Source organism: Vitis riparia, chromosome 7 (assembly GCF_004353265.1).
Source record: "Vitis riparia cultivar Riparia Gloire de Montpellier isolate 1030 chromosome 7, EGFV_Vit.rip_1.0, whole genome shotgun sequence".
Lineage (NCBI taxonomy): Eukaryota > Viridiplantae > Streptophyta > Magnoliopsida > Vitales > Vitaceae > Vitis > Vitis riparia.
In genome coordinates, this window is record NC_048437.1 from 785,103 (window position 1) to 805,617 (window position 20,515).

The 20,515-nt window shown below is 36.0% G+C and overlaps 3 protein-coding genes across 5 annotated transcripts; all 3 read left to right on the forward strand.

Moving 5' to 3' along the window:
* The first annotated feature begins 811 nt into the window (after nucleotides 1–811).
* Nucleotides 812–10,953, forward strand: LOC117918612. Of its 3 annotated transcripts, XM_034835384.1 has the most exons (5): nucleotides 813–966; nucleotides 1,113–1,766; nucleotides 4,374–4,448; nucleotides 5,261–5,332; nucleotides 8,470–10,953. In XM_034835384.1, exons 2-5 carry the CDS (start codon nucleotides 1,757–1,759, stop codon nucleotides 10,629–10,631), a joined length of 2,319 nt encoding a protein of 772 aa, XP_034691275.1. In that variant the 5' UTR covers nucleotides 813–966; nucleotides 1,113–1,756; the 3' UTR covers nucleotides 10,632–10,953. The 3 variants fall into 3 exon arrangements, with proteins under 3 accessions (XP_034691276.1, XP_034691275.1, XP_034691274.1); XM_034835383.1 differs by having other exon boundaries at nucleotides 813–1,766; XM_034835385.1 differs by lacking the exon at nucleotides 5,261–5,332 and having other exon boundaries at nucleotides 812–1,766.
* Nucleotides 10,954–14,105: 3,152 nt separating this feature from the next.
* On the forward strand, nucleotides 14,106–14,726 carry LOC117919250 (uncharacterized mitochondrial protein AtMg00810-like). The gene is made up of 2 exons (XM_034836384.1): nucleotides 14,106–14,268; nucleotides 14,476–14,726. The coding sequence occupies exons 1-2, from the start codon at nucleotides 14,106–14,108 to the stop codon at nucleotides 14,724–14,726; spliced, it is 414 nt and encodes a 137-aa protein (XP_034692275.1).
* Nucleotides 14,727–14,729: 3 nt separating this feature from the next.
* Nucleotides 14,730–15,104, forward strand: LOC117919251 (uncharacterized mitochondrial protein AtMg00810-like). Its single transcript, XM_034836385.1, has one exon. It carries the CDS (start codon nucleotides 14,730–14,732, stop codon nucleotides 15,102–15,104), a length of 375 nt encoding a protein of 124 aa, XP_034692276.1.
* Nucleotides 15,105–20,515: the final 5,411 nt, after the last annotated feature.

Consider the following 20,515-nt stretch of genomic DNA (forward strand, 5'->3'; position numbering starts at 1 on the left):
GATTTTATTAAAAATTAATTGATAATTTTTTCTTTTTATAAATAATGTATCATTTAAGCATGACAATGGAGAGGTTATTTTCAAGTATATGTCCTATTTCAACTCTAATATACGAGTTCTAAAAAAAGATATATAAGTCAATTCGATCGAGTAATTTATTTATTTTTATAATTTGGATCGAGCTAATAATTTATTTTTTGATCAAGTAGTAAATATGTTTAAATGGTTGAGACATGGTAAATAGGAGGGTAGCAACATCAACCGAGGGACATCTTAATATTATTAAAAGTTCGTTTAGTAGTAATTTTTGAAAATATTTTTAGCATTTCTAATTCTTGAAAGATAAAATTTTTTAAGTGTTAAAAATACTAAGAGTGCGTTTGATAATAATTTTAGGGAGTGTTTTTAGCATTTGATAGATACAAATTTTTAAGTACTAGAAATATTAGAAATAACTTCTAAAATTATTATCAAACACGTTCTAAAAATGATTCCTATAATCTTCGGGTGGTAGTTGTTTTTTATTTTGCTCCTTATATATTAATTGCAATAGGTAGAAAACTATTTTTATTTTTTAAACAAGATTTTCAAAACAGTCCAAGGACGAGTAACTTTATTTTAGGCGCGTGCAGAAGACGCATGGAAATGGGGGGTGGAAAGTGTAAGGAGAATGAAGGTGGCATCAGTTTCAGTGGGGCCAGGTGGGCGGCATGAACACAGATGTAGACTTGGGTGCTGCTTTCAGCTTTTATTGCTATTATTATCACTATTTCTCCTAATAATTCTTCATTATTATACTGACTCTTTGCCTTTTTCTCCCCCTTTTTTTTTTTCTTCTCTTCTCGATCCTCCCTCTTATATCCTATATATTGGCCTTTTTTTCCTGTCAAAAAAGGCATCAATTTCTCCTCTCTCAGCTATGCAGCAGTGATTATGAGCAGAACCCTCCTTCTAAAATCATCAAAGGTGATAAACCCAGTTGAGCAATATCTTCTTCCAGTTGGGTTTGTGCCATTGAAGTGGTCTTCAGCATATACATAAATATATGTACATATATGCTTTTTATTTTATCTTAATTTCATTCTGTTCTATTCTATTATGTATTTCGACAGAGTAAGTTCTTTAGGAGGAGCTGCAGCAACAAAACCCAGTTGTGAAGTCAGAGGAAGTGTTTGTGTATCAGTTTAGCAATGTGGGTTTGTTGGGTTTTTGCCATTTGAAAGGCTTTTGAAGATCTTTATTTTGTGCTATTTCTTTGCCCTTCAATTTTGTCCCACATTTGCCCCCTGCTTGTGGCAGCAAAACCCTAGTTGCAGAATCAGGAAAATGGGGTTTTTTCTATTTTGAAGGCTTTTGAAGATCTCTTGTTTTCTCTCATCTGTTTATCTCTTCCTTTCTGTCCCACATTTGCCATCTTTGCGGCAATGAGACCCTCGAGAAAGTGCTTATGTATCAGATTACCATTGTTTGTTTCTTGGCTTTTTGCATTTTAGGAGGCTTTTCATAATCTTTCTTCCGCCCTCATTTCTTATCTTATCCTTTGAATCATGTCCCACATTTGCCCTTTTCTTGTGGCTCTACATGGGTTTGGCCATCCTCATTTGTTGTCACATTGCCAAAATTGGCTTTGAAATTAAAGAATGCTGCAGCTGCTGCTACTTCTAGGCTTTGAAATCGAAGAATCTCCACAGATCTCTCTGTCAAGTTCTCACAATCTGGTGTTCTTTCCGGTTTCATATTCTCCGTTCTCGCAGCAATGAAATTGGGTAACTTTTGTTTTTCATGAATTATTGTTAATGCTTTGACATTTTCTCGTGTATGGCACTGAACATGTTGAAGCAAATTGCACTACATTGGTTGTTTACTGATAGGGTTTGATGTTCTTGTGGTTATGATTCATGGAAACAATCAGTTTTGCTCAAAACATGGTTGAATTAGTGTGGGTGTTTGTGTATCCCGGAATTTGTAGAGGTAATGGTAGCAATGGGTGTATTTTAGAGGTTGAATGCTGTTTAAAGTCTGAATTTGAAGCATACAACTGTATATCTATGTGGAATGTACAATAATGCAGCTACCTTGTAATGAGGCATTGTAATCAATTGGTAGAGACAAATACGAATACAAATTCTTCATTTGGGTTTTAGAGTAGTAGAGGGATTAGAGTGGGGGACTGTTATGAATCTTAATTTTTTACTAAAACATAATCTAATGTTGTGGAGCTCTTGCTCGGGTGGTAAAAGTTGTTGATTGGCCTTCTCTTTATTTGAACTTGGTCATGTATGTCATGAATGGCTTAGAGGTAGAGCCTAAATTTTTCCTTAAGGTAGCCTTTTTTACTTGATGAGAAAGAATTTACTAAAATGATGCTAAACTGCCGTAACGAACATGTTAAATAAAAGAAAATCAACCAAAAGAGCCTTTCCAGTTGGGTAAGGTGAACTCCAGTAATATAAGGTCTTCAGGATAAAGATCAATACTCAAAACACCCATCTCATCCCTCCAAAGGTCATCCTAGTTGGCTCCTTCAAGGTGGTCAAACATGAACGGGCTGCCCTCAGCACCTCCCTTTTACCTTGCCTTTCATAGTGCTCATGCTAAACCTTCAGAAATTCTTGAAAATTTTCCACTTGTATTGACCTTTGTACCTGCTACTCTACTCTCTTATACAATTCATATCAATTAGTAAGCATCTCGTCTCTAAGAACAAAATTAACAATTGTCAAAGTTCTTTCCTAAGTAGCAGTGAATACAGAGAACGACACCTTGGAATGGGCATTATAGTACAACAGTGCAACAATTCAAGTTTTGAGCAAGAATGTACCATCCCTATTCCAAAGCTTCCATATGATGTCCATTGTGTTTCCACCACTAACTGTCATTTTTTCTCAAGCAAAGCATGAATGCACTCCAACCCCAATCCTGACAGGATCTAATGAGACAATTCCTAAGTGATTCCACCTTCTCCCTTCACAAATACTCTACTACCTATGTCTCATTGTTGCTTGAAATGGAAAACATCTAGGAAAATATTCTTTAAAGTCACCCTCACATATCAAATGTCCATCTAAAACCTCGCTCTTATTCCATTGCTAATCACAAGGACATGAGCTGAGACAGTCATGACAAATTTCCTTCTCTACCTTTGCATAGCCTTGACAAGTGAGGACCTCTCACCGTCCTCATCATCCACCTTTCTTCTCTCATCTTACCCAACACCAATCACATTCCTTTACACTTCTTTCAATTTCCTATCCTTTTCTTTTTGAAGAAATAAAATTATGCCTATAAGAGAAGAATTTATGAAGAAGGATCTTTCAAAGTAGAAGCAGTGAGAAGAATGAGAAAAGAAACAATGTAAAATATGATATAAAGGAACAGAGACCATCCTATACACTGCTTTTGAGAAAACAAGGTTTGTTGTTCTCAGGGAAAAGATGAGGCTTCTCTCTTGCCAAGCCTGTTGGCCTTCTAGTTTGCTAATCTAGACTTCAATGAAAAAGTAAAGCCCACTTTAATGAAATTTATGCTATTCTCCATATTCACTGGTTGCATTTCCGTGGCCCTTTCCTACCCTTTGCTAGCCAAGAAACAATTGTCATCATGTCTGTTTGAGACAATTTCAATTTTACATCTCCTTAATCACTTTCCCAAAGGCACCCTTAAAGAAATCCAGACACCTTAGACCCAAATTACCATCCTTATCCATCTTGTACATCATCTTCATCCCACCTAGTGAGTTTGAATTCTTCTCATTTGCCTCCTTGAAACAGGTTTCCCTAACGCTTTTCTGCTTTTTACATGGAATCATAAATAAGAACATGAATTAGGTTGGCAATCTAGCCATTATCCTTTTAATTAAGGTTAATCTGCCCTTGGGCCTTGCAACTCTCTTTTGAAGTGCTCTGCTGTAGATTCTTAAACAACAATGGGCTTGCATTGGGCTTGTTGTTTTCTATGATATATATGATGGACTTAAAATTTCAAATTTGAGAGTTGGGGTGTCATCTGCTTTTCTTAGCACTGGTCAAATTTATTCCTGATCACTGTTAGATATTCATAGTCTTGGTGCTGGAATATGATTTCAGCAACTTTTGGATGGTTGTGATATTATCAATTATCAAGAGCCACATGATTGGAGCAGAGAAATCAAGAATGTTAATCTTCTTTATTCTTTCTTACCTTCTGTCTGGTGGGTGGTTTCTCCTTTTTGATGACTTTTTAGTTTGATATGCGTGCACTTTAAAATTGTGTGTTTTTATTTATTTATATATTTTTTTATTTTAACTTCTTTCCCCCTTTTCAGTTACAAAGCATCAATTTTATAGATTACCTTGGAATATGATTTGCACACAACTCATACTAGTTTGATTCAGGTTTTCAACAAAGTGATTTGGACTCATCCCCAGGGCAAAGTTTGGATGGAAGTTTCAGGAAGTCATCTAAATCTGGTTAGCATTCATCTGCCATTCAATGTCTCCATATGCCTTCTCTGTGACAATTTATTTTCTCTTTTTTGAACGAAGCCTTTGACCTTTCATGTCATTCTAAATTCATGTTTATACAATATGAAGTAAAAATCATTTTGCAAGTGGATCTCTCAATGATATGAAATAAATAATAGTTCTCATTCTGTGGAAATGGAATCAACTTGCTTTATTTTATGAGATTAAGTTTGTTCAAGGAGTACATGGTGCTGAAAATACTTATAGGTCACACATTTTTTTCGCAGTTCTAAATGCTGGACTTTCTGAATGGAAGTTCATTTTTGTCCCTTCCAAATTTAGTGGTTCTGAAAGTTAATTTGATGATTGCATGATTTTCATTTGGAAAAAGAGGGTGCTGTATTTGAATGTTCATGAAAACTGAATTTCAAAAGATATTGTTATGGTATGGAAACATTGAACATTCTGAATTTGGTGTCTTACCTTGCCAATATTTTCTTCCACATGCAAGAAACTAATCACAATTTTCTGCCTGTTTTTTGTGTGCTTTTAGATGAATTACCTTCTTGTGTGGGGTGCACATATACCTTTTCAGAAGGAGCAAATACCCAATTTTTTGTTATGTCATTCAACTGTGCTCTTATATCTTCCTTGCTCATCAATTCTTTTTTAGATGTTTTCTCTTTTTTAATTTGATTGTTATTGTGTTTCTTGATTTGGTTTGTTGATGAATTTCGGTACTTTAAGTACTTTGCTAATGGGACACTTGAATTTTTATTATGCTAAAGCATCAAAATTTGACAATCAATGTGACCCAGGCTTTCAACCAAATGATTTGGATTCGTCACCTGGGCATAGTTTGGATGGAAGTTTCAGAAAATCTAGATCTGGTCTGTATATGTTCTCTTCCCTCTATGGCATTCAATGTTCTTAGAATCTTACTAATGCATTCTATATGATCTTTTCTATTCTCTACATTTTGCGATTACCATGTCAAGGAAGCAGACCTTACCGTACTACATTTGCATGTTATATCCTACAAACTAAAATCATTTTCAAACACATTTTTCACCAACATGTAATGAGAAAAGCTCCTGATTGGAAAGTATTGAACTTTTAGTTTGGACAAAATTAGGTTTCGATACCATGTTAAGTTACCAATTCACCGAAAAGCTTAAGTTGTTAGTTCATGAGCCAATGGTGTATATCAAGCTAGCTTGAGCTAAAGCCCTACCAGAATTGATTCGTGGGAGTTTATAGGTGTGATACATAAAATTTCTAGCATTGGCTCTAGTCTAAAGTTTGGTTCCTGGAGAAATGGAATCAATCATAAAACTAAATGCAAATTTGTACATGTTCAAAACCATGCCTATTGTTAGGTAGCCTGTGTAGGAATGGGTATCTACACTAACAGATGATGCTGAGGAAGCCTTCTGCAACAGAGCGATAACATCATCTTTGAGAAAACTGGATGGTGCTGTGGGTGCATGTGGTGTGGGGGTGTGGAAGGAAATTTTAAAGGAAGCTGGATGGTGCTGGGACAAAATGGAGTTCAAGGTTGGGAAAGGTAACAGAATCAGCTTCTGGACTGATGTGTGGTGCGGGGATGCAGCGCTGGCCCAAAGATTCTCGCATCTCTACAGTTTGGCAGCCAATAGAAATGCAAAGGTTGAAGACATGTATGACCAGAATGTAGGGGAAGGAGGTTGGAATTTGTGTTTTAATAGGGATTTCAATGATTGGGAGGTGGAGTTGATAGGTGAGTTGCTTCAAACATTGAAAGGAGTTAGGATTACTCGGGAGGAGGACTCAGTTGTTTGGAAGGGAGGGGGAAGTGGGCAGTTTAGAGTGAAGGATGCGTACAGCTGGTTGGATAGGGCTAGGGCTGTCAATTTTCCGAAGAATAAGATTTGGGTGGGAAGAGTTCCAACTAAAATCATGTTTTTCGCATGGGAAGCTACTTGGGGGAAGATCATGACTCTTGATAGGATCCAAAAAAGAGGGTGGCAGCTCCCGAATAGGTGTTTTTTGTGTGCTTGTGAAGAGGAAAGTGTGGATCATTTACTTATTCATTGTACAGTGGCTAGAGTCCTTTGGGACTTGGTGTTGGGCTTAGTTGGGGTCAAGTGGGTGTTTCCTTATACTGTAAAGGAGGTTTTATATAGTTGGGGGGGTTCTTTTGTGGGGAAAAAAAAGAAAAAATTCTGGAATTCCATTCCATTATTCATATTTTGGATGGTTTGGAAGGAAAGGAATAGATTAGCCTTTAGGGGGGGGGGGTCTTAGTTATTCAAAGGTTCAAATATTCTTTTGTTTGTAATATTTGGGGTTGGGCTAAATTGTACATGGAAGAGCAGCCGCATTCCCTTTTAGATTTCCTGGAGTGGTTTGCCTCCAGATGAGGGATGGTTTGTTTTTTGGTCTTTTTGCTTGTTTTGGCTTGTGCTGCTTTGTATACGTCCTGTATACGCTGAGGTTTTTTGCCTCTTTAATGAATTGTGTTTGCCTATCAAAAAAAAAAAAAAAAAATCATCTTTGAGAAAACTGTGGTATCCTCCACACCATACTCAAATAATGCACACTTATTGCATTAATATCGTCAGCCTCAGAAATGCATAAGCCCTTATTTCCCTAGCAGATTTACATCTGATAACCAAAACTTATCTGCTGTATCATCATCTCTACCCCAAGGAGAACACTCACGAGATTCACTGGCCCTACAATCAACTGCCCACCATATCTTTCAGGAGAAAGGGGAACCCAATGGCCTCTGGAGTATGCCATAGTAGTCTTCCTAAGCAATAAATCAACTGCTTGGCACAAGATCCTGTTCGTTTTCCAAGTTCTCAAAACAAGACTACCATTCACAAGAAAGACATGTATTGGATAATTTTCTTGCATTTTCTGTGCCAAGTTATGTTCAAACATCCAACGAAATTGCCAAGTATAGAAGCAACTGACCCTTACAATGAGCATGAGAAAAAAACAGCCAGTGCCAAACCGTATGCAGGCTTTCTAGCAATCTGGGCATTAGAAAAACTTGGAAAGCAGAAAAGAAAACTACATGTAGAAACTGAAACTTAAGAGAGCTTCACTATAAACAAATACCTTTAAATTGAGCATGATTTTTGGACATCTCTGACAGAAAAACAAGTCAACCTATTGCAAGGGTTAACTTCAGCAAATACCTTCCACTTTATGAAGGAGCCTTTTCAAATTTGGAATCTGCCCTGACTATCTCCACATTGATCTGATTTCAGTCAGGAAAAACCTAATGCCATCTGGTGGCATATTTGGCTCTGCCCTCTTGACAAGAATCTGTTGGAGTGGACGTCAGGAAACAATTGCATTCTCAATGAGAATAGAAATCTTGATCATTCCAATACACTCTAATTAATGACAATGTGATACGAAAGGAATTTAGAAATTGGTTAAACTGCTCAAGCAGATGATAATCTGTTACTATTGATTCTTTGGCCTACTTGCCAATTACCAAAAATGTTTTTAACTTATGTGATGTTATGCTGCATGGGTTTTGGGTGTGAATATCGGTTAAGGATTTGTGTCTAGGTGTCTAACCCTCCACTCCTACAAATTTTAGGATATGGGGACTTGGCCAAAAAGGATCTCAATAACGTGTATAGACACTTAGACATAACATAATAAGGAGAAAAAAAAAAGAAGTAAAAAATCAAAAGAAAATATATCTTTGCTAAGAACTCACTATTTTTTTTTTCCTTTTATCCATATCTTTTGTTTCTTATCCTTAAAATATTCATATAAAAGTTCACTTTGTAGCAAACTTCGTTTTTCTTTAATGTAATTCAACAAGTTAGGAGAATTAAATAAGGATCTTTCACCCACATTCATGTCATGCCATGTTGACATGGATACATTGAGTGAAGTTAGAGACCAGTTATCATAGATGTAATGTCTTATTTCAAGGTGCCACATTTAATTTGTTCTTTTTCCTTTTTACATATCACTAATCATAATGATTTATCATTTGGAATGACATGGGATGCAGGTACCTCCTCTCATGGAATGTCTAGCATTTCAGCTTCAAGCAAGTTTGTTCCTTCTTCAAAAAGAGTGTTCAAGGGCTTAAAGGACTATGCACGTAGACTTGTCGACCTTGAATTATTTACACAAAGTCTTGAAGACTGGGTTGTTGAAAATTCTAGTGCAGATTCTAACAGTAGGGAGCAGTCTTTTAGGTCTCCCTTTTCAATTGATGAATTGCGCAAGCTTGATTTTGCATTGGAGGGTGTCTTATTTCAGCAACTTTTCCGTATGCCTTGTTCACCTTGTACTTCTGATGATCTGAAAGAAGATGAGTATCTTGCTCTAGAAGACTTCCTCCATGCCATGATGGATGGTTTGTGGCGTACATTCTGGCATAAAAATGGACCATTGCCATTCTTTGTAGCTTGTCCCCGTCATCCTGGATCCAAGTTCTATTCTGTAGAAAAAGCAATATCGAGGGGAAGGCTCGGAGGGCTTTGTGGTGCAGCTTTGATATCAAAAACTGGGAGAGATCTACAAATTCACTGGGATCAGGTGGTGGAGTTTGCATTATTTAAACCAGATACAATGGTGGGAAATGAGTTGGGATTTTCTTCTAACACAATCTGTGAAGCCCTGTTTTATGGTTTTCATATTCTTCTTTCTAGGTGTTTGAGCAAGTACAGTTTGGTTAACAGTGATTCCGTTTTTCTTCTAGTTGTTGATTCTAAATTTGGCGGGGTGGTGAAATTTGGGGGCAACCTTAGCAAACTTGAACTTAATACTACTAACCCATACCAGTCTGTGGCAGAATGGATCAAACTTCATGCTGAAGTCAGTGTTTCCCCTGTGGACAGAATATGGAACAAGCTAGGCAATGCAAATTGGGGGGACCAAGGAACTCTGCAACTGCTTTTGGCAACATTCTACTCCATTGTCCAGTGGAATGGACCACCAAGAAAGTCGATTGCCTCCCTTGCCTCAGATCATGGCCTCCGTCTTCAAAAACGGAGGATAGAATGCCGCCTCATTGAGAATGAGAACATGCTAGTCTCTTTCGAACAGGCCAGCCATCAACAAGGAGAAATAGTTGAACTGGACGACAATGAAAGTCCATCTTTCAGAAAGCAAGCATCGCGTTTGAAGCTTAAGCAGGGTGAGATATTGCTATTGGATGATCAGCGGCAGGGGCAGAAAAGTTTCCAGATTCAGGAGTCTCTTGTAGGAGGGAACTGCTTGTCCTACAGTGCTGTTTCTCTAGAATACCCAACAGAGTTGTTGACTTTATATGTGGGTGCTCATCCATCTCGACTGGAGCCATCCTGGGAAGATATGAGTCTCTGGTACCAGGTACAAAGGCAAACCAAAGTACTAAACATCTTGAAGCAGCAGGGAATTTCAAGCAAATATTTGCCAGAAATAATTGCCTCTGGCAGAATCTTGCATTCTGGTCCTTGTAAAAAGCAGAGCCCAGGTGGGCGATGTGATCATCCCTGGTGTGGAACCCCAATACTTGTGACAACTCCAATTGGAGAGCCCCTTTCATCTATAGTTGCTCGGGATGGCCCATTTTCAAGCGAGGATGCAATCCGCTGCTGCAGAGACTGCCTAGCTGCTCTGAGAAGTGCAAAAATGGCATCTATTCAGCATGGGGATATCTGTCCTGAGAACATCATCCGTGTTTTAGACACACAAGGTGCAAGAAGCAGTTTCTTCTACGTTCCAGTCTCATGGGGCCGTGCAGTTCTTGAAGACAGAGATAGCCCAGCGATGAACTTGCAGTTCTCGTCTTCTCATGCACTTCAGCATGGTAAGCTTTGCCCAGCATCTGATGCTGAGAGCCTCGTCTACCTCCTCTACTTTGTTTGTGGTGGAACAATGCAGCAGCAGGACTCCATTGAATCTGCACTGCAATGGAGGCAGAGATGCTGGACCAAGCGCTCGATCCAGCAGCAGCTTGGTGAGGTTTCAGCTCTCCTGAAGGCATTTGCTGACTATGTGGACAGCCTCTGTGGCACCCCATACCCAGTGGACTATGACATTTGGCTGAAGAGACTGAACAGGGCTGTGGATGGGTCAGGAGACAGGGGGAAGCAGATTGAAGAATTCCCTGCAAATGTGAGAGTAGAGGATGTTGCTGAATCCTCAGGAACTTCTGGGGGTGGGACTTCATATTCCTGCTGAAAGATTGAAAATTTCAAGGTAGGAGTTGGTTTCTGGAAGCTGAGATTGAAGCCAAGCTTGTGTTGTTTGATGGGTTCTCCCTCAAGTTTCCTCAAATCCATATACTGGGATTTGCCTCTTATTTTCTAAGCATTGTGATTGGTTTTTTTTAGAGAGTTTGAAGCTTGGGTGAACTGCAAAATTGGGAGAATCCTACTTGTCATTTTTTGTAATGGAATGTAGATGTTTCATTGTAATTGTAATTGTTTCATTGTTACTGCATTTGTGCCTCGTTTCTCTCTTTTGGTTCAGTTTTCAACTTGAAGTGAGTGGTTTCATATTACTACACTGTTGGGAAGGTGGTTCGATTGAAAAAACAAAAAAGGAAAAATGAAAAATGAAGAAAAAAAAAGCCCAAAGGGTAATGTCAAATGCTATAGCTACATTTTTGTTATAAATGGTCTTTATGTTAATGTTACCATATACAAATTAGGAATGAAATTGGTTGTACATATAGGAAATGTTAATGTTACTATATACAAGTTAGGAATCAAATTGGCTGTACATATAGAAAAAGATTGACAGATTAACTTACTATGTATTTGTTAATTTACCATATACAATTTAGGAATTTAGACTTCGTGTATATATATATATATATATGTATGTATATAGATGGATGCAGAATACAATAAACTAATTAGAGTTCTCAGAGTTCTCGGTTTCTATGGAGTTTTTGAGTATTTTGACATGGTATCAGAGCAAGGTTTGGGCACCTTCTAAGTGGAGTTCGTGATCTTCTACCAATCAAACGCTTCGCATCGAAAACAGTGTTGATCGGGTTCATCGCGACCTAGTTCTTGGCCGTTTTTGTTCCAATTTTCTGGTGGGCTATTTCCTTTGTTTCTCGATTGCATCATGTCATTAGATAATTGGAGTATGAGATAACTAATTTTACACAAGGAAGTCTCTCAATTGAGGAATATTTTTATGGTTTTCAAACTCTTTGTACTGATTATTCCGACATTGTTTATGCTAATGTTCCTACTGCAGCTCTCTCTACTGTCCAAGTAGTGCATGAAACTAGCAAGCGAGATCAATTCTTGATGAAGCTACGACCCGACTTTGAAATTGCAAGGTCTAATATGATGAATCATCATTCTGTACCATCTCTGGATGCCTGCTTGAGTGAACTTTTGCGTAAGGAGCAGCGTATCGTAACTTAAGCTACCATGGAACATCGGGTTAATGTTAGTGCACCTGTTTCTATAGCTTATGCAGCACAGGGGCGGAATAAGGGTCGAGATATGCGGGTTGTCCAGTGCTTTAGTTGTAAAGATTTTGGTCACATTGCTCGGATTGTCCTAAGAAGTTTTGTAACTATTGCAAGAAAGAAGGTCATATCATCTCTGCTTGTCCCATTCGGCCTGAAAGGAAGCAGGGTACTGCTTATCATGCCTCCATTGGTGCCTCTAGTTCTACTGCATTGCCTGTTGCCTCTTTAATTGTTCCTATTCCTGCTCCTACAGCCTTAGCAAACCCGAAATGGTACAACAAATGATCATTTATGTTTTTTCTGCTTTTAGGCTCTCAGGTAATCATACGATTTCTTTTAAGCCATGGTATTTTGACTCTGGAGCTTCTAACCATATGACGAATATTGTTCTTTCTCTTTCCAATGTCAGAAATTATGATGGAAATCCAAAAATTAACACTACTGATGGCAGTTCTTTGCCTATCAGTGCTGTTGGTGATCTTTCCTCTTCATTAACTGATGTTTTTGTGTTTTCTGACCTCTCCACAAATCTTTTTTTTGTTGGTCAATTGGTTGATAATAATTGTAATGTAAATTTCTCCCATTCTGGTTGTGTTGTGCATGATCAAGTGTCCGGGAAGATGATCGCAAAGAGGCCTAAAGTGGGATGACTCTTTCCTCTTCATGTTTCTCCTTCCACTATTATTCTTAGTTTTCCTTTACTTTCCTTTGCATGTAATGTTGTTGGTTCTGGACATAAGATGTGGCATAGACGTCTTGGCCACCCAAACTCTGATGTACTTCATACTTTGTTTAATTCTGGATTATTGGGAATTAAAACATGTTCTTCTCTTGATCTTTCTTTCGATTGTACATCATGCAAACTTGGCAAAAATAAAGTTCTACCTTTTCCTCATTTCGCATCTCATGCCTCACAATGTTTTGATATTATACATAGTGATGTTTGGGGGATTGCACCTATTATTTCTCATGCACATTACAAGTACTTTGTTACTTTCATTGATGACTTTAGTCGCTTTACTTGGGTTTACTTCCTCCGGGCTAAGGCTAAAGTTTTTTCAGTCTTTAAGCGATTTCTTGCACTTATTGAGACTCAATTCTCTGCCAGCATCAAGGTCTTGCGCTCTGATTTTGGCGGAGAATACATGTCTAATGAGTTTTAGGACTTTCTTCAAAGCAAAAGGATCATCTCTCAGTGTTCTTGTCCTTCGACACCACAACAAAATGGTGTTACTGAGAGGAAAAATTGCCACCTTCTTGATATGGTAAGAACTCTTTTACTTGACTCATCAGTTCCTCCTTGTTTTTGGTGTGAAGCACTTTCTACTGCAGTTCATTTGATCAATCGCTTACCCTCTCCTATGTTAAATCATGTTTCTCCTTTCTCTAAGTTGTTTGGTCATTCTCCTTTATATTCTGATATTCGTACATTTGGTTGTGTTTGTTTTGTGCATCTACCTACTCATGAATGACATAAACTTATTGCCCAATCTGTTAAGTGTGCTTTTCTTGGTTATGCTATCTCTCACAAGGGTTATGTTTGTTATGATCCCCATGCTCGTCGTATACGAGTTTCCCGGAATGTAATTTTCTTTGAAAATCAATATTTCTTCCCATCTCATGTTGAGCTGCCATTTGCATCTGTATCTCTTCTGCCTAGTTTTTCTGAATCTCCAACAATTGTGGAAATGTTCAAACCTGGTTTTGTGTATGAAAGACGTAGTCGACATGAGTCCAATTCCACTTCCTCTGTGCCTCCTTCCAATTTTAACCCAGCGCCTGATCTTGCTTCTGCTTCCACCACTTTTTGTCGGTCTACTCGTCTTTCTCGACCCCCTGATTGGTATGGATTCTTTTCTCCTGTCTCTCTTGTTGCTACTTTATCCACTATTTCTATTCCCTCTTACTACAAACAGGTCATGGAACATGAGTGTTGGCAAAATGCAATGCAAGCAGAACTTCAAGCACTTGAGGAGAATCATACTTGGGATATTGTTCCTTGTCCTCTTACAGTAAAAGCTATTGGGAGTAAATGAGTTTTCTCTGTAAAACTTCGTTCTGATGGCTCTTTGGATTGGTACAAAGCTTGCCTCTTAGCTTTGGGTAACAAGCAGGAATATGAGGTTGATTATGAGGAGACATTTGCTCCTGTTGCCAAAATGACCACTATTTGAACCATCTTAGCTATTGCCGCTTCACAATCATGGCAACTACATCAGATGGATGTGAAGAATGTTTTTCTTCCTGATGATCTCCAAGAAGAGATTTACATGAAGCTTCCCTCTGGTATGACTAATTCTTCTCCTCATGATGTTTGTAAGGTAAAACGTTCTTTGTATGGGCTCAAGCAGGCGTCCCGGGCTTGGTTTGAGAAGTTTCGCAGTACAATTCTTTCCTTTAGCTTTACCTAAAGTCAATATGATTCTTACATCTTCTTCCACATGTCTGCGTCGGGTATAGTCATTCTCTTGGTTTATGTGGATGATATTATCATTACTGGCACTGACTATAGTTTGATTACTAAGCTTCAACAGTTGTTACATACAACTTTCCATATGAAAGATCTTAGATAACTCACATACTTCTTAGGATTGGAATTTCATCATCGGGCTAGTGGTATTTTCGTGAACCAGCATAAGTATATTCAAGACCTTATCACTTTGGCTGGTTTAGAGGACACTTCTTCTGTTGATACTCCTATGGAGGTAAATGTCAAATACAAGAAAGATGAAGGGGACCTTCTGGATGATCCTACTCTCTATCGGCGCCTGGTTGGGAGTCTTATCTACTTGACCACTACTCAACCTGATATCTCTTATGTTGTTCATCAGGTCAATTAGTTTATGACTTCTCCTCGGCATCTCCATCTTGTTGTAGTTCGACTCATCATCCGCTATCTTCAAGGTTCACCTACTCGTGGGTTGTTCTTTCCTACCGGCTCATCTCTTCAACTTGTTGCCTATAGTGATGCTGATTGGGGTGGGTGTCCAGATACACGTCGATCTACTACGGGTTGGTGTATGTTTTTAGGTGATGCCTTAATTTCTTGGAGATGTAAGAAACAAGATCGTGTTTCTAAATCCTCTACTGAGGCCGAGTATCTTGCCATGTCTATTGCTTGTTCTGAAATTGTATGGCTACGCGGTCTTCTTAAGGAGCTTGGGTTTCCTCAGACTACTTCTACACCTCTTCATGTTGATAACACTAGTGCTATTTAGATTTCCACCAATCTTGTTTTTCATGAACGTACCAAGCACATTGAGGTTGATTGTCATTCTATTCGAGACACCTTGGAAAGTCGGGTGATATCTCTTCCTCACATCTCTTCTGATCTCCAAGTGGCTGATATCTTCACCAAAGCTTTGACTCGACAACAACATCAATTTCTTGTTGGCAAATTGTTGCTGGTTGACTTACCAACATCAATTTGAGGGGGGATGTTAATGTTACCATATACAAATTAGGAATGAAATTGGCTATACATATAGGAAAAGATTGACATATTGGCTTACCATGTATTTGTTAATTTACCATATACAATTTAGGAATTTAGACTTCGTGTATAGGATATATATATATATATATATATATATATATATATATATATATATATATATGTATATAGATGGATACAGAATACAATAAACAGATTAGAGTTCTCAGAGTTCTCGGTTCCTGTGGAGTTTTTGAGTATTTTGACACTTTAACGGTTTGTAAATTAAAATATTAACATTATTTATAAAATAATGAAAACTTGTGTAAAATTTATTTTATATCAAAGAATGCATTAGTATTATTTATTAATTTTTTTAGCTGCATATAATATGATTTTCAATTTTGTTAAATGGTTCTAATAATGCTATTTTGTCATATATGAAAAGTTGTTTAACAGTGTTGAATATCATAAAACTAGGATTTGTGGCTCTTTATGTTTCGAGAAAGGAACTATCAATTTTAGATCTTGATGTTGAAATACATCTTGATGCAATGAATTTTGGAACTATAATCAAGAAAGAAAATTAAGCATCCTTGTAAGTTTGCATGAAAGGGTTGATTTTATTTGTCATCGTCTCCATAAAGGTTTAAAAAATGAATACATTACAATTATGATTCTCCGAAAAAGCTTGATATAACTGGATGTACCTAAGGCTGCAAAATTTAAAATTGTCAATGAATACAATTATGTATTGTTCAAAATCAGCTTTTAATTAAAGTTATGTAGAGAAAACAATTATAAAAGATGTGTTACAATTTTTTTCTACATTTTATGTCTTAAATGTCCTCCTATAGTAGCAATAATGAGGGTGTAGATTTACAAAATACTTTAAATTAACATCATGTCTTCATGCTGTTGAACAAAATAATGAGCTTTTCATGATAAATCACTAGTTTTGTCCAATTGGTTTTGAACCATCCTCCATAATCATGGGCATGGACAAGGACATGGCCATGGTCATGGAAAGAATTTTTGATACCATGGTGCTTACAATAGTCATTTCTCAAAGTCTCATTGCACCACTAGTAGTGGAGCAATACTAAGGTAATATAAGAAAATGAGAAATGCTTATAAGATAAACCTCTCGAATACTATGAGAATAATTATTATAGATGTGACATGAAAGGGCGTTGGTAAACCTAACATTTGACCAACCTTTATTGAGCATCAATGAAAGCCAAAAAAAAAAAAAAAAATTAGAGATGAACTTCACCAATGGTAATGGATTAGAAGAGACGACATTGATCTCTTTAGAGGTCTTAGTGAAAAAACTTATCATTTAATAAATGATAGAAATGCTTGTATTGATTGACATTACTTTAAATCTTATTATATCAATTAATATATCACTATGTCTTATGTTTACATTTTGCTATTACATTTATTATATTATTATTTATTTTATGTTTTATGTTTTATTTTTTACTTAAATATTAGTTATATTTAAAATCCATGTGCTATTATGTCTCAAGATAAATGAGGATGATGTATGTATTGTAGACTATGTAACTATACTCACAATTCTTCGAGATAAAATATATTTCTTTAATCTAACATTAACAAAAAATAAATGTAAGTACCATATTTAGTGCTATAAACTTGATTGAAATCTATGAAAAAGTGAACATTATGCTACCAAATGGAACTAAATTCCATATAAATGATACTTTATATTCTAGTACATTTAAAAGAAATTTACTCAATTTTAAAGATATCCACAGAGATGGATATCATATTGAAATTGTTATTATATTAGACTAGGTATTTTTATATTGGAAATTTTGTTCCAAACATTATGGTTTAAGACTTTTCTAGATTGTGTCTTATTCTCCATTAAAAACTCGAGATTGCTACGTCATCAATTGGGATGACCTAGGTAAGTATAAAAAGGTCTTAGGAAGGTAAATTGGATTTAATTAAGGCATGAAGTGGATTACTTGTTTTTAAAATTGAGCAAAAAATATTCTTAAAACTGCTTTAAGAACTCCTCAAGTGATTAAGAATTGCTTGGAATGCTCAGGCACTCACATAGAGATTCCAATCTTTGCAAATATTTTTATTACTATTTTTTGATTGATTTTATTTTGGAAATTTGAGTTTGAGTCCACCAGGTATTTGTATCCTATAAATACCATGCTAAAAAGGGTTTTGAACTTTTGATGCACTTTTTGGAAAAAAAAACTAATTAGCCTTCCATATCCTAAACTCTAAAAAACATTTGTCTTTGCATTTGTTTGGTTGAAAAGGAGATTTGTATCCCCTTAGGCGTTGAGGTAAGATCGATCCACTAGGAGCACACATGATACTGCATCGCAAACATGAAGTTCAACATAGGTGTTAAGGAGTAATACTTAAGAATAACATTGGCTAGGTACATTTACGTACTATTTTTCGAATAATGAATTTGTGATTGGAGGTATTTGACCTCATGGTTTTTAGATCCACATAATCTTTAAGAGACCGCATGAGTGGTTTTCCACATAAAAAAATCTTTTGTGTTTCGCATTGATTTTATTTACTCTTATCCCTATAACAAAGGCAAAAGTTAAAAGATTAAGATGATTAATTGATTAAAGAAGTTTCTAACAACTATTCACCCTACTCTAGGTGTTCCCTAAACTAGACAACTTTTAAAAACTATGAATAAAGATAACATATAATATCTTTACATTACTTTTATCATTTCTAGCCAAAAGCTTATAATGGAAAAACGTTGAGCTTTCTCCTTTAGGTTGTATCATACAACCATAAAGCCTATTGAGTCATAAGTTGTCATGATCTAGAATTTCAAAAATCTAAAATTTTTATCCTTTAACATGATATACTAGGTTATTTGGGGTCTTCAATGATGTGTCAAATAATAGAATACTCATATAGGCATCCATAAAATAACCAGGAGATTCTTTTGCACAATGTTGCTTACTCACAAGGAAAATTGATAGTTAAACCATCTTTTATTAAAGTCATATCTAAGTCATTGATCTAGTGGACTATTCCACCCACCATGTGGACAATTCCATTATTTTTCTGATCTTAGTAGATGCCTTTACTAGGTAGTCACATGGTTGTCTCCTTTCTATACGTAGTGTTGCTCTTGCTAGACTCTTTACATAAATAATCATATTACAAGCACAGTTTCCAGATTATTTAATAAAGAGAATACATCTTGATAATGCTAACAAATTTATTTCTCAAACATTCATTATTATTGTTTCTAGTTGGGTTTGATATTGGGTATTATGTTGTTTATACTCATAACTAGAATGGTTTAGTAGAATCCCGGCCCTTATTAAACATCTCTAATTAATTACTCAACCATTATTAATAAAAACCAAATTACCTACTTTTGATTGAGGACATGTTATTATGTATGTTGCAGCTTTAGTTCATACTTGACTTATGGCTTACCATGAATACTCAGATTCACAACTAGTGATAATTCTACAAATTTATTTACAAAGTCATTTCCAACCTCTACATTCAAGAGGGTAATACATAAGATTGGAATATATTAACTCAAGGCTATCAATATGAGGGGAGCATATTTATAAAAGGATATTAATGTATTGTATTTTTTTCTTTTCATCCAAGTTTTGTCTTATCGAGTTTTGTTGGCAAAATTTTCGAGGAAACAATCCTAACAGACTAAGAGCAACCTAAAGAATTATAAAAATATCATATTCTTTTTTTACTTCATTAGATTTTTCTCATAGAGTTTTTTACTTGCAAGGTTTTAATGAAATATATTCTTTTAATATAGTGGGCATCCAAGTGAGAGTATTATAAATGGTCATTAGTGATGGATGAACACGCCTTCAGTTTGTAAATTAATATTTTTCACATTACTTCATTTACAAAGTAATGAATTTGTAAGCTTAGGTTCCATTTATGAACCTATAAAAGGGGTATCCCATCCCATAAATTACACATCAATATTTTGAGAAGTATTCTTTCTTCTCTCTTTTGCTTTATTCCACTATTTATTTCCTTGATTATTTTAATTTTGTATTCTTCTATAACAATATATATATATATATATATATATATATATATATATTTTTTTTTTAAGAAGTAAAAATGCATTATCATCCTTATCTTCTTCGCATATGTTCATACCAATGTTTAAAAAATGTAGTTAGTTTGGGCCTAAAGCCCAAAGAATCTTTATTTTTGACAAAAATTCATAAGATATGATGCAACATGGAGAATTGATCTAATGACTTGAAGGTTATAATACAAGGGTAATACCACTCCACCATTTGGACTTCATGTTTATACTTACAAAACATTAAATGAAATAACAAGATTTCTTTCAAAATTTTTATAATAATAAAACGTAAAATAGTATAAGTAAAATAATATAATTTTTTTAAAACTATAAAATAATAAGATATAATGATATATATATATATATATCCTTGCTGATTCACATAGGATTCCACATGCCCTATGCTACTGGGGTCAGAGCGTAAGCTCGTGATGCTTTCAGATATTGGATATATATATATATATATATACACTTGTTGATTCATATGGGATTCCACGTGCCCCATGCTACTTGGGTCAGAGCATAAGCTAATGATACTTTTAAATACTAGACTCTTGCTATCTAGGGACTAGAGTACAACATTCTGCCCCTTTGCCTAGCAGCATGATGCTTGTATTACTTTCCCACAACCTTGTTTTCAAAGTTGAGGCTACTCCCATTTCGCTTGCCGCTACAACGGGAATCACTTTTGCATTCTTTTTCTTTGACTACTAGGATGTTTCGGTTTGCCAAGTTGTTTCTTGCCGGCCCATGGATTTAGCAGTAGTTCAAAAGGTTGACCTATTCAGAATGTCTGGATTTGTGCTTATTTTCAACTCCTCGAAGCATTTTGTTGTTTACTACGCCCTTCATCATCTCTAAGTGCCTAGGTATCCACCATCCAATCTTGCCTGCACAATGGAAAAAGACAATGGTTTATCTTTCCATTGAATCAAATTGGCCAAAGGTGTACGTTCGTGAGCCCATGCTAAAGTTTCAATCAATTTCTGCCAATATGCCTAGTAACATCATAATGTCAATCAATTTCATTCTTTTAACTAACTAAGAAAGAATTTGCAAATTGATAAAACCTAATGGTCCAATTT